General features: G+C 52.1%; 2 protein-coding genes across 2 annotated transcripts in view; both read right to left on the minus strand.

The window, feature by feature from the left end:
• Window positions 1–364, minus strand: part of ENH_00044400 (protein kinase (incomplete catalytic triad), putative) — a gene marked incomplete at both ends in the record, with an annotated part of 3,632 nt that extends 3,268 nt beyond the window's left edge. The window contains one exon of the mRNA XM_013580915.1: window positions 1–364. This exon is cut by the window's left edge and continues 908 nt beyond it. Within this exon, the coding sequence (XP_013436369.1) occupies window positions 1–364 (364 nt within the window).
• A 7,149-nt stretch (window positions 365–7,513) lies between these two features.
• ENH_00044410 (hypothetical protein, conserved) lies at window positions 7,514–13,829 on the minus strand (the record flags this gene model as incomplete). The annotated part of the gene is made up of 7 exons (XM_013580916.1): window positions 7,514–8,719; window positions 9,401–9,605; window positions 9,795–10,645; window positions 12,226–12,355; window positions 12,477–13,066; window positions 13,295–13,594; window positions 13,770–13,829. 7 exons carry the CDS (start codon window positions 13,827–13,829, stop codon window positions 7,514–7,516), a joined length of 3,342 nt encoding a protein of 1,113 aa, XP_013436370.1.
• Window positions 13,830–13,867: the final 38 nt, after the last annotated feature.

The following is a 13,867-nucleotide window of genomic DNA, read 5'->3' on the forward strand; positions in this document are numbered from 1 at the left end:
CTGCTGCTGCTGCTGCTGCTTGGGTTTGCTGCCCGCTTTTATCTTTGCTGCGGTGGGAAGAGACACAAAGCCGGGGGGAGGAAGCAGCAGTGGGGGGTGTGGGGCCCCCAGCACTGAACTCCCTGCAGTCCTGCTGCTGCTGCTGTTGCTGCTGCTGCTGCTGCTGCTGCTGCTGCTGCACTGGCGCAGCAGCAGCCTGCAGCAAACCCTCAGAAGGGGGGCCCCCCGGGGACAGAGGGGCCCCATCTCCTTCTTCCCCACAAATGGGAAAAGCAGAATCTGTGCTGCTGCGCAGCTCCTCGCTGCTGCTGCTGCTGCTGCTGCTGCTGGGGCAGCGCAGACTGGGAAGGTGCAGACGCCGCATTTTAAGTTTGCTGCTTCCGCTGCTGCTGCTGCAGTGGCTTGCTGCTCTTGCAGCGGCTTGCTGCTGCTGCAGTGGCTTGCTGCTGCTGCGGTGGCTTGCTGCTGCTGCGGTGGCTTGCCGTTACTGCAGTTTGCTGCTGCTGCAGTGGCCTGCTGCTGCTGCAGTGGCTTGCTGCTGCTGCAGTTGCTAGGTCTTGCAGTCGTGGCTTGCTGCTGTGGCAGTGGCTTGCTGCCGCAGCAGTGGCTCGCTGCTGCTGCAGTGGCTTGCTGCAGTGGCTTGCTGCTGCTGCAGTGGCTTGCTGCTGCTGTGAGAAAACCCTGAGTACCCCAAGACAATGGGGGGCCCCCGGGGGGCCCCTAGGGGCCTCTAGGGGCCCCTGAGACACAGGGGGCCCCCCGGAGGCCCCCCGGGTGGCTGCCGGCTGCAGGGGGGCCCCTGGGGAGCCGGGGGAAAGTTTTGCTGCTGCAGCAAAAAGATGAAAGGAATATCAGTAATTCATTGTTTTGCAATTCTTAACTCATTGATGCAGCAGCAGCAGCAGCTGCAGCAGCAGCAGCAGCAGCAGCAGCAGCAGACGATCCAGCGAGAGCAATGGGTGGACGCGGCTGCAGCGCTCAGAGCACGAGAAAAACAAAACACAACCCCCCGAACCCTAAACCCTAAACCCTAAACCCTAAACCCTCAATTTTTCTAATTAAAGAACAGGAGAGCAGCAGATTTTCTCATTTAAAGTGCTGCCGGGGGCCTCAGCAGCTGCGCCGGCAGCAGACCACTGCCGCAGAGGGGCCCCCCAAGCGGCACCACAGCAGCAGCAGCAGCAGCAGCAGCAGCAGCAGCAGCAGCAGCAGCAGCAGTAGCAGCAAAGCCTGCTAAGCTCGGCGCTCCTTATATGTGATACTAAAGCAAATTATTTCATTGTTTCTTATAACTTGTTCCTAGCCCGCTGCTGCTGCTGCTGCTGCTGCTGCTGCTGCTGCTGCTGCTGCTGCAGTCAGCTGCTGATGCAGCATTGCTGCGCCACAGGGGCCCCACGCCCCTCGAATTCATTGTGAGGGGCCCCCAGTGACTAGCGAAGTATGGCTGCAGCAGCAGCAGCTGCTGCTGCTGCTGCTGCTGCAGCGCAGCTGCTGCGGCGGCCCCTCATGGGGCCCCCCGGGGGGCCCCTCTGCAGCTGGTTGGGGCCCCTATGTGGCAGCAGCAGCAGGGCCCCCAAGACCACCTTTTTGCTGCAGCAGCAGCAAAGCTGCTGCCGCTTTTCGCTCAGGCGCAGCCTCTGCAGCAGCAGGTGCAGCAGCAGCAGCAGCAGCAGCAGCAGCAGCAGCAGCTGCAGCAGCAGCTGCTGCTCATTTTACAGAACAGAGCTCAGATTCTTTTCTTCTGCCATGCTGGGGGGCCCCCCACTAAAGGGTACTGGCGTGCCCCATGAGGGGCCCCCAGGGGCCCCCCATTCTTCTTCAAACCCAGCCCAGGGGGCCCCTCTAAATGGGCCCTCAGGGGGCCCCCCAGGGGGCCCCCCAGGGGGCCCCCCAGGGTGCCCCCCTGGGGGCCCCCCTGGGGGCCCCCCGCAGCCTCCCGAGCCCCAGAAACCTAGAGGGTCCTTTTCTTCTGCGGGTCTCCCTGGGGGCCCCTCTGGGGGCCCCCCTGGGGGCCCCCCTGGGGGCCCCCCGGGGGCCCCCCCCCATGGGGGCCCCCCTAGGGCCCCGCCCCGTGGGGCCCCCCCTGGGGGCCCCCCGCGCCCCGGGCCCCCCCCTGGGGGCCGCTGGAGGGCCCCCCCGTCAGCCCCCCCGGGGGCCCCCTTTGGGGGCCCCCCCGGGGGCCCCCCGTGGGTCCCCGCGTGGGGCCCCCCGTGGAGCAGCAGCAGCAGCAGCAGCAGCAGCAGCAGCAGCGAAGGGGAGGTGCTGCAGCGAACAGCAATTCGCTGCATTTGTCTCTTTTTTGGATTGTGTGGGGTGGCTTTTGCTGCTGCTCCTCTTTATGCTGCTTTCTGCAGCAGCACAGGGTACGGGGGGGCCCTGGGGCCCCCCCCGCACCGCCGGGGGCAAGCTGCTGCTGCGCCGCTGCGGCAGCGCAGCAGCAGCAGCAGCAGCAGCAGCAGCAGCAGCAGCAGCAGCAGCAGCAAGGACGGTCAGTTTTTTGCCTCCTTTTTCCCCTTTTTAATCTTCTTTTTTGCCTCTTTTTCTTTCTTTCTTTTTTATCTCTTTTTTTAATTCTTTTTAATTCTTTTTTAATTCCTTTTTAATTCTTTTTTAATTCTTTTTAATTTTTTTTTTTAAAACTTCTCCCTTCAGCCTCTCTCTTTTGCTTCTTTAAATCCCTTTAATCCCCTTTAATTATTTTATTTTTTTAATTTAATTTAATTTGATTGATTTAATTAATTTAATTTAACCAATTTGTCTTAATTTAATTAATTTGATTTAAGCTAATTAATTAAGCTAAATTTAATTAATATAACACAATATAATCTAATTATTTAAATTAAATTATTTAATTGATCAATTAATTAACCAATTAATTAAATAATTAAATAATTCAATAACGAAGTAAATAAATAAATAGTTAATTAATTAATTAATTAGTGAAATAAATAAATAAATAAATAAATAAATAATTAATTTAGTTAATCAATTAATTTAGTTAATTAATTAATTAATTAATTAATTAATTAATTAATTAATTAATTAATTAATTAAGTTAATTAATTATTTAATTAATTAATTAATTAATTATTTATTTATTTATTTATTTAATTATTTATTTATTTATTTTATTTTATTTTTGTTTCAGAAATCCTGACAATTGACTTTGCTTCGCACTGCAACTTGCCCTGGAGCTTCCGGCCGCTGCAGCAGCAAATTAAAATTGCTCCTGGAGAAACAGCTTTGGCTTTTTACCGGGCCAAGAACTTGACAAACAAACCCATTATAGGTTTGCTGCTGCTGCTGCTGCTGCTGCTGCTGCTGCTGCTGCTGCTGCTGCTGCGGTCGTCTCAGCTTTTTAGCGGGCCAAAAACTTGACAGACAGAGCCATTATAGGTTTGCTGCTGCTGCTGCTGCTGCTGCTGCGGTCGGCCCAAAAACGTGACAAATAGACCTATTGTAGCTTTGCTGCTGCTGCTGCTGCTGGTGGTATTGCTGCTGCTGCTGCTGCTGCTGCGGTCGTCTCAGCTTTTTAGCGGGCCAAAAACTTGACAAATAGACCCATTATAGCTTTGCTGCTGCTGCTGCTGCTGCTGCTGCTGCTGGTGTTGGTGCGGTCTTTTCAGCGAGGCAGAAACTTGACAAATAGACCTATTATAGCTTTGCTGCTGCTGTTGGTGTTGCTGCTGCTGCTGCTGCTGCTGCTGCGGTCGTCTTAGCTTTCTAGAGAACCAAGAATTTGAAAAATAGGCCCATTATAAGTCATTTTGCTGCTGTTGCTGCTGCTGCTGCTGCTGCTGCTGCTGTTAGAGGGCAAAATATTGAAATGACAAAGCCGGATTAAGTAGCTTCTAAACCTGCTGCTGCTGCTGCTGCTGCTGCTGCTGCTGCTGCTGCTTGTCTTGCTGCTGTGTCTGCTGCTTTAGCTGCTCCTGCTGCTGGCGCTGCAGCAGCAAGGGTTAAGGGTTTAGGGTTTAGATTGCAGGGTTAAGGGTTAAAGGTCTAGGGTTACGGGTTCAGGATTTAGGGTTTAGGGTTTAGGGTTTAGGGTTTAGGGTTTAGAGTTTAGGTCCAAGGGTTTAGGGCTACGGGTCTAGAACTAAGGGTTTAGGGTTACGGGCCTAGAATTAAGGCTTTAGGACTGAGGGTTTAGGGTCTAGGACTAAGGGTTGAGGGTTTAGGGTTTAGGGTTTAGGGTTTAGGGTTTAGGGTTTAGGGTTTAGGGTTTAGGGTTTAGGGTTTGCATGCAGGCATGTCTGTCTACCACGTGCTGCCTGCGGAGGCGGCTCAGTACTTCAACAAAATCCAATGTTTTTGTTTTGAAGAACAACTTTTAGGACCAAGTAATTTTAATTTCTTTTTTAATTCTTTTTAATTCTTTTTAATTCTTTTTAATTATTTTAATTATTTTAATTCATTTTAATTCATTTTAATTCTACTTTAATTTGTTTAAATTGCTTTGTTTTCTTTTTTTCTTTTATTTCCTTTTTTTTTATCTTTTTTGATCTTTTGTTTTGTAGAACAACTTTTAGGACCAAGTAATTTTAATTTCTTTTTTAATTCTTTTTAATTAATTTAATTCATTTTAATTCATTTTAATTCTGCTTTAATTTGTTTTAATTGTTTTGTTTTCTTTTATTCTTTTATTTCCTTTTTTTTGATTTTTTTGATCTTTTTTTGATCTTTTTTTGAGTTTTTTTGCTTTTGTGTTAGAGAACAATTGTTAAGACCAAGTAATTTTAAATTCTTTTTTATTTTTATTCTTTTAAATTCATTTTTTATGATTTTAATTCATTTTAATTCATTTTAATTCTACTTTAATTTACTTTAATTATTTAATTTCCTTTTATTCCTTTTTTGGGTTTTTTTATCTTTTTTGATCTTTTTTTGGCCCTTTTTGCTTTCGTTTTGAAGTACAATTGCTGGTCTTTTTTTAATTATTTTAAATTCTTTTTTGTTTTTTTAATTCTCCTTTTAATTCGCTTTTTAATTCTTTTTAATTCTTTTTTAAAAATTTTAATTTCTTTTTTAATTTTCTTTTTAATTCTGTTCACAAATCCTTGTTATATCTTTTTATCTCTTCTCATTTTCCTTGTATTTATGTATTAATTAATCACTTAAATTTTTTTAAAATTAACTAATTAATTAATCACTAGTTAATTAATTAAATACTAATTAATTAATTAATTAATTATTTAATATTTAATTAATTAATTAATTGATTAATTAGTAATTAATTTATTAATTTATTTATTAATTTATTTATTTATTTATTTAATTTTAATTCTTTTTTAAAAATTTTAATTTCTTTTTTAATTTTCTTTTTAATTCTGTTCACAAATCCTTGTTATATCTTTTTATCTCTTCTCATTTTCCTTGTATTTATGTATTAATTAATCACTTAAATTTTTTTAAAATTAACTAATTAATTAATCACTAGTTAATTAATTAAATACTAATTAATTAATTAATTAATTATTTAATATTTAATTAATTAATTAATTGATTAATTAGTAATTAATTTATTAATTTATTTATTAATTTATTTATTTATTTATTTATTTATTTTTGATTTCAGAAGAAGAAGTGGATATGCCAGTTTTGTTTTTTGTGGACCCGGACATTCTGGACGACCCGCGTTTTGGTATTTAAATTTTATTTATTTTAATTTCTTTTTTTTAATTTCTTTTTTTTATTTTTGATTTCTTTTTTAATTCTTTTTTACTTTTTTTAATTCAGTTTAAAGCTTTTCTTTCTTTCTTTTATTTGCTGCTTTTATTTCACTCTTTTTGCCTTTTTATTTTCTTTTTTCGGCTTTTTTTTGTTTTTTATTTTCCGCTTTTTGTCCTTTATTTGTTATTTGTTTTATTTATTATTCAAATTGCTATTTCTTTTGTTTATTTTTTCTTTTATTGGTCATTTTCTTTCTTTGTTGTTTTTTTTATTTGTTACTTCTTTTATTTATTATATCTTTTACTTTTCTTTTATTTATTATTCTTTTATTTATCATTTCTTCTCTTTGTTTCTTTATTATTTTGTTTGTTTTATTTATTTCCTTTTTTCTGTTTTTGCTTCTTTTAATTGCCTCTCTTTCTTCTCCTTTACCTCCTTTTCAATCTCTTTTTTGTTTTTCTGCTGTTGCTGCTGCTGCTGCTGCTGCTGCTGCTGCTGCTGCTGCTGCAGAGCAGATGCGCCGCATCACTCTTTCTTACATCTTCTTCGAATCTGCTTCTGAGATCCCAGAGGAGTACAAACACCTGGCAATAGGCAAGTTGCTGCTGCTGCTGCTGCTGCTGCTGCTGCTGCTGCTGTTGCATTTTGTTGCTGCTGCTGGTCTTTCTTTCGTTGCGGCTGCCGGTGTTGGTGCTGCTGTTGCTGCTGCTGCTTCCGCAGCAGGCAGCTGCTGCTTCCGCAGCAGCAGCAACTCTAGTTGCTGCTGTGGTCTCTACAGCATTTGCTGCTGCTTCTGCTGCTGCCAGCCTTGCGTCTTCTGCTGCTGCTGCGGATGATCACACTGCTGCTGCTGTTCTGTTGCTGCTGCAGCAAAACCTGCACCGAACAAGACTGACCTTGTGGCTGTTTAAGGCAGCAGCAGCAGCAGCAAACCAATGCCTACAGCAGGTGCAGCAACAACAGCTTGCAGCTGCTGCTGCTGCATATCAAAACAGCAGCGCCAAGAAAGGCTGCTGCTATATTTTAGCCTTGTGCAGCAGCAGCAGCAACTTTGCTGCAGCAGCAGCATTCCTGCTGCAGCTGCTGCAGTAGATCTGAACAGCAACAATAGAACAAGTGCACATGCACAACCAATGCACTTGAAACGCAGCAGCAGCAGCAGCAGCAGCAGCTGCTGCTGCTGCTGCTGTTGCTTCTAGCTCTCTTGCAGCGCTTCCAATGGAACTGCTGCAGCAGCAGCAGCTGCTGCTGCTGTTGCTTCTAGCTCTACTGCAACGGTCCTACTGGAGCTGCTGCAGCAGTTTCTAAGTTTATTATTTCTACTGCTGCTGCAGTTGCTGCTTCACTTAATGCTGCTGCTGCTACTGCCGTTGCTGCTGCTTCTACTGGCGCTGCTGCTGCTGCTGCTGCTGCTGCTGCTGCTGCTGCTGCTGCTGCTCTTCCTAAGCAATACAAACGGAGTTGGTTTTAAAACTCTTGCAGCGGCAGCTGCTGCGACAAAGTTTGCTGCTGCGCACGCTGCTGCTCTTGCTGCAGTAAACTCAGTTGCTGCGCACGCTGGCGCAGTTCACAATTTTGCTGCAGCAGCTTAGATGCTTTTGCTGCTGCAGCAAACTGCGCTGCTGCCCATGCTTCTGCTGCTGCAGCAGCAAGACCCCTTCTTGCTGCTGCAGCAGCACCAGCTGCGAACGAGCCTGCTGCAGCTGCAGGCTCACCCCGCAGCAGCAGCGGTAGCTGCTGCAGCGAAGTCAGCTGCCGTGCGTGCTTCTCCTGCTGCAGCAAGTGGCAGCAGCAGCAGCAGCAGCAGCAGCAGCAGCCCTCTGCAAGCTGGAAGCTTCATCTATGGCTTTGCTGCTTCATTGCTGGCAGCAAGAGTTGCTGATGCTGCGCTCGTTACTTCTGCTGCAGCATCGATTGCTGCGGCTGCAGCACCTGCTGCTGCTCCTGCAGCATCAGTTGCTGCTGCTGCTCCTGCTGCGTCAGTTGCTGCTACTGCTGCTGCGTCAACCGCTGCTACAGCAGCAGTTGCTGCTGCCGCTGCAGCGTCGGTTGCTGCTGCAGCGTCAGTTGCCGTTGCTGCTGTAGCGTCAGTTGCTGCTGCTGCTGCTGCATCGGTTACTGCTGCAGCAACAGGTGCTGCTGCTGCTGCAACGTCAGTGGCTGCTGCCCCGGTATCAGCTGCTGCTACTGCTGCGTCGGTTGTTGCTGCTGCAGCATTTGTTGCAGCAGCAGCCGCAGCATCAGCTGCTGCTGCTGCTGCCGCTGCGACATCATTTGTTACTGCTGCAGCCACACCATTTGTTGCTGCTGCTGCACCATCAGTTGCTGCTGTTGCGGCTTCAATTACTGCTGCTGCAGCAGCTTGGGGCTGCAAATCAGGCCCCCTCTCTTCTGCTGCTGCTGCAGGGGTGGCAGCTGCTGCAGCGTCGGCAGCAGCACTTGCTGCTGCTGCAAACATTGGCGCTGCTGCTGCTGCAACGCTCTCAGGCAGTGCTGCGCCGCCTGCTGCATCTGTTGCTGCTGCTGCTGCTGCTGCTGCTGTATCTGCTGCTGCAGTTGCTAATGCTGGCTCCACTGCAGCAGCTCCTCCATCGCTAGCGGCTGCAGCGTGAGCAGCTGGCACTGCTGCTGCTGCTGCTACAGGAGCAGCAGCTGCTGCTGCGTCCTGAGCAGGTGGCGTTGCTGCTGCAGTCGCTAGCTCAGCAGCTGGACCAGCAGCAGCAGCTGCAGCCCCTGCTGTGGCTGCTGGCAGCAGTGCTGCAGCAGCAGCAGGAGCCCCTGCAGCAGCAACAGGGGCTGCAGCATTGCCTGCCGGTGCCGTGCCCGCAGCTGCAGCTGCAGCAGCTGCTGCTGCAGCAGCAGCAGCTGCTGCTGCAGCAGCTGCCTTCTCAGCAGCAGCAGCAGGCACAGCCAGCGGCAGCAAGGGGGCCTGCTGCTGCTGCTGCTGCTGCCCCAGCTGTCTTGCTGTTTCTCTAATCTGCGAAGCCACCAGACGGGCGCTGCGGGCGGTGCGCCGCAGGGGCCCCCCGCCTTGCTGCAGCAAAGCCTGCAGCAGCAGCAGCAGCAGCAGCAGCAGCAGCAGCAGCAGCAGTAGAGGTGGCAGGCGCAGCAGTGGCAGCAGCGCTAGCGGCAGCACGGGCAGCTGCAGCAGCGGAAGCGACAGCAGCGACAGTGCAGCTGCAGCAGCGACAGCAGCAGCAGCAGCGCTGGCAGCAGAAACAGCAGCAGCAGCAGCAGCAGCAGCAGCAGCAGCAGCAGCACTTGCCTGGACTGTCAGCAGCAAAGGGTCTTCTGTCTCAGGTATCGACTCCCAAACCGCCCTTGTGGTGTTGCCCACGCGGCGAATAACCTGCGAACGAGGGTTTAGGGTTTAGGGTTTAGGGTTTAGGGTCAGCAGCACAAGCAGCGTCTAGGGTTTGGGGCCGAGGGTTTAGGGTTTGGGGTTTAGGGTTTAGGTGAGAGCGCGGCACGCTGCGGCACTGCCCTTGCGGCGTAGAACCTAGCAAGTAGGGTTTAGGGTTTAGGGTTTAGGGTTTAGGGTTTAGGGTTTAGGGTTTACTCTTTTCCATTTCCGAGGCTGTCCAGGTATAAGAGTTAAAGTTGAAAACCTTTTTATGTCTCCCCTTGCTAGTCTCAATTCTTCTCCAGCTGGGGGGCCCCCCAGGGGGCCCCCAAGGGGGGCCCCCAAGGGTACATCCGGGGGCCCCCCGGGGGCCCCCGGATGTACCCCTAGGGGCCCCCCGGGGGCCCCGGGGGCCCCCGGGGGGGCCCCCGGGGCCCCTGCGGGGGCCCCCGGAAGCCCTTCAGCTGCTGCTTTTTCTGCTGCTGCTGCTGCTGCTGCTGCTGCTGCTGCTGCTCGTTCTGCTGCTACCTGCCAGCGGGTCTTTCCTGGGTAAACGTTTCGCCCTCTTGCACGGCCTCCGCGGCGGCCCCTGCAGATATAAGGGTTTAGGGTTTAGGGTTTAGGGTTTAGGGTTTGGGGTTTGGGCTTGAACTGGCTGGAGGAGGAGGCTGTGAAGCCCGGAATGAGCGGTAACAAGGGCCTCTAAACCAGTGTTCAATTAGGGTTTCGCAATGAGGGTTTAGGGTTTAGGGTTTAGGGTTTAGGGTTTAGGGTTTACCTCCCGCGTCCTTTGGCCTGTCCAGTTGTGAGAGGGTCTGGAACAGCAAAGCCCCCAGCAGCGCTGCCGGGGGCCCCCAGGGGGGCCCCCAAGGGGCCCCCCAGGGGGGCCCCTAGGGGGGCCCCTAGGGGGCCCCCAAGGGGGGCCCCCACGGGGGGCCCCCCTAGGGGCCCCCCACCCCCGGGGGCCCCCATGGGGGCCCCCGCAGCCAAATAGTTTGACAGTTCTGGGTCTAGGGGGCCCCCAATACCCTGAAAAGGGTTTGGGAGGGGCCCCCCGGGGTAGAAGGGCTGAGGGGGGCCCCCAAAGGCCTCTGGGGCCCCTCCTGCAGCAGCAGCAGCAAAACCTGGGAGGCCCCCATTTGCTGCTGCAGCACCGCTCAAGCTAGCGGGGGCGGGGGCCCCCATCAGGGGCCCCGGGGGCCCCTGGGGGGCCCCGTCAGGGGGCCCCTCGGGGGGGCCCCCCGGGGGGCCCCCGGGGGGCCCCCCCGGGGGGGCCCCTTGGGGGCCCCCTGAGGGGCCCCCAAGGGGCCATGCTGCTGCTTCTGCTGCAGCAGGATATGAAAGCGGCACAAGAGAGGGTAGGGAGGCCCCCAGCTGCGGTGAATCGATGGGGGGTGCTGCTGCTGCTGCTGCTGCTGCTGGTGTTGCTGCTGCTGTTGTTGCTGCTGCTGCTGCTGTGCTGTCCACAGTGGGGAGAAAAGCCCCTGGGGTCTCTGGAAGGTTCATTTGCTGCTGTCTTTTTGCTGCTGCTGCTGCTGCTGCTGCTGCCGCTGCAGGGTTGGTGTCGCCGCAGCTTTTGCTGCTGCTGCTGCTGCAGCCTTGCTGCTGCTGCTGCTGCTGCTGCTGAATCTGCAGCAAAAGCAAATGACTCAAAAAACAAAAGAAACCCCCTTAAACCCTTTCTATAACAGCAGGGAAAACCACAAAAATTGGGGGCCCCTTTGCATGCAGTTTGGGGCCCCCAGCCGAGGAAGCCCGTAAACCCTAAACCCTCACCCCTAAACCCTAAACCCTAAACCCTAAATCCACAAGAGTTTACTGAGTGGAACTTATTAACTAAAAGTAAGACATTTGATTTGCTCCAAAACCCTAAACCCTAAACTCTAGATCGAACTCATAGCTGCTTTCGGCGATGTGCAACTGAGGGTTTAGGGTTTAGCGAGGGTTTAGGGTTTAGGGGGGTTAAGCAAGGGTTTGGACCTTAGCGAGGGTTTAGGGTTTAACTAGGGTTTAGGGTTTGGCAAGGGTTTAGGGCTTTACTGGGATTAGTGGCCTAATAGGGAAAAAGCCCTCGCTTTACCCGCCTCCTGCTTTTTAGGGTTTATTGAGGGTTTAGGGTTTAGAAAGAAAACCCTAGGGTTTGGCTAGGGTTTAGGGTTTACAGCGGGTTTAGGGTTTGGAAACTGGCTAGGCCACGCATGCTCACTCACACTCTCACAGAAGCCTGCGGCGGTAGCCAGGGTTTATGGTTTAGCGAGGGTTTAGGGTTTAGCGAGGGTTTAGGGTTTAGCGAGGGTTTAGGGTTTAGCAAGGAATCAGAGCTTCGCAAGGGTTTAGGGTTTAGCTAGGGTTTAGGTTTCACAGAGGACTTGGCTGCTCCTGTCTTGCCCTTTCTTTGCCCCGCGTATACTCCAGCTAACTGCAGCTAGCTGCAGCAGCAGCAGCTAGCTGCAGCAGCAGCAGCTAGCTGCAGCAGCAGCAGCTAGCTGCAGCAGCAGCAGCTGGCCACCGTAGCTAGCCGGCTGCGGCTAGCAGCAGCTAGGTGCAGCAAGCAGCAGCTAGCTGCTATGGTCAGTCTGCAGCTAGCTGCAGCTAGCCACAGCGGCCGGCAGCTAGCCACAGCTAGCTGCAGCTAGCCCTAGCTGGCTGCATTTGGCTCTGGCTAGCTCCAGCTAGCCCTAGCTAGCTGCAGCAATACCTAACTAGCTGCAGCAAAGCCTAGCTAGCTGCAGCAATACCTAACTAGCTGCAGCAAAGCCTAGCTAGCTGCAGCAAAACCTAGCTAGCTGCGGCAGCACCTGGCTAGCTGCAGCAATACCTAGCTAGCTGCAGCAAAACATTGCTAGCTGCGGCAGCACCTGGCTAGCTGCAGCAATACCTAGCTAGCTGCAGCAAAACCTAGCTAGCTGCAGCAATACCTAGCTAGCTGCAGCAATACCTAGCTAGCTGCTGCAGCACCTGGCTAGCTGTAGTGGTCGGTAGCTAGCCACAGCTGGAGCTACAGCTAGCTGCAGCAGCGTCTGCTGCAGCAGCGAGGGCCAAAAGCCCCGAATAGACAACGGAAGCAATCAGCAGCAAATTGTAAGCTTGACAGGAATTGCTGCAGCAGCAGCAGCAGCTGCTGCAGCGGCTGCGCGGCAGTAGTTCCGGCAGCAGCAGCAGCTGCAGCAGCAGCTGCTGCTGCTGAAACCGAATACATGGGCTGCAACTGCGTCAAATGCTGTATTTCGCTGCAGCAACAGCGGCAGCAACAGCTGCAGCAACAGCTGCAGCAGCTGCTGCAGCAGCTGCTGCTTCATCGTTTCAGCACATCTCTCGTGCTGCAGCACGCAGTAGTTGCTGCAGCAGCAGCAGCACGCAGGCGAGCCCTACTGGCCTTGCCCAACTGCTGCTGCTGCTGCTGCTGCTGTGCTATGCAATAGGCTGCGGCAGCTGCTGCCGCAGCAGCAGCAGTAATTACAGGGCTGCAAGCAGCTGCAGCAGCAGCACACTTGTCCTCGCAGCCGGAGCAAAAGAAGCAGCAGCTGCTGCTGTTTTCGCTGCTGCAGCAGCTGCTGCTACGTTCGCTGCTGCAACAGCTGCTACTGCGTTCGCTGCTGCAGCAGCTGCTGCTGCTTTCGCTGCAGCAGCAGCTGCTGCTGCTTTCGCTGCCGCAGCAGCTGCTGCTGCTTTCGCTGCTGCAGCAGCTGCTGCTACTTTCGGTGCTGCAGCAGCAGCTGCTGCTTTCGGTGCTGCAGCAGCAGCTGCTGCTTTCGCTGCCGCAATTGCTGTTGTTGCTTTCGTTGCTGCAGCTGCTGCTGCTGCTTCTGCTTCCGCTGCTGCTGCTGCTTTCGCTGCTGCAGCAGCTGCTGCTGCTTCCGCTGCTGCAGCAGCTGCTGCTGCTTCCGCTGCTGCAGCTTCTGCTGCTGCTTCCACCGCTTCCGCTGCTGCTGCTTTCGCTGCTTCCGCTGCTGCTGCTTCTGCTGCTGCTGCTGCTGCTGCTGCTTCCGCTATTTTCCCTGCTGCTGCTGCTGCTGCTGCTGCTGCACTGATGCTGCCATTGGAAGCGCACTGTAAAGAGCAGCGCCCACATCCCTGGGCAATGCAGCGGACCACAGGTAGCAGCAGCAGCAGCAGCGGCTGCTGCTGCTGCTGGTTTCGCTGCAACCCAAAAAGGACGCGGCAGCAGACTATGCATCCGCTGCTGCTGGACGTGCTGCTGCTGCTGTTGCTACACGAAGGCTAGCATCATCAGCAGCAGCAGATTCATCAGACAAACCGTCAAAACTCCTTCCTCACTCTCCCCAACGCCCCTTCCAACCCGCCCCCACCTGCTGCTGCTGCTGCTGCTGCTGCTGTTGCTGCAGCAGCTCGAGGACTCCTGCTGCTGCTGCTGCTGCTGCGGCAGCAAGAAATGCGTTTCGCTGCGCCAAAAAGACCTTCTTGGATAGACTTAAGGACTGGCGCTGGGAGTTGGCGAGTCAAGCCTGGCCCCCGAGAGAGCCGCCGCCGTAGCCTTCCCGTTGCTGCTGCTGCTGCTGCTGCTGCTGCTGCTGCTGCTGCACTGACGCTGCAGCCACCTTCGTAGACTTCACAGCGCTAAACAGTAAATTAATTCAACAGCAAGTTAGACAGACGCAGCCGCCACGTCTGCGGTAAAGGACCCGTCGTTCCATCGCCTTCAGACCCCCAGTTGCCGCTGCTTCTGCTGCTGCTGCTGCTGCTGCTGCTGCTGTTGTGGCAGCAGCTAGCTGCCGCCGCGGAGCTGCAGCACCATGTGGATGGTGCAGCCGGGGGCCACTCGGTAGTCGCTGAGTTTGAGTTCGTCGCTCATTTGCTTCCCCGCGAAGATGAGGCGAATCTGCTTGCTGC

Source organism: Eimeria necatrix, genomic scaffold (assembly GCF_000499385.1).
Source record: "Eimeria necatrix Houghton genomic scaffold, Enh_scaff331, whole genome shotgun sequence".
Lineage (NCBI taxonomy): Eukaryota > Apicomplexa > Conoidasida > Eucoccidiorida > Eimeriidae > Eimeria > Eimeria necatrix.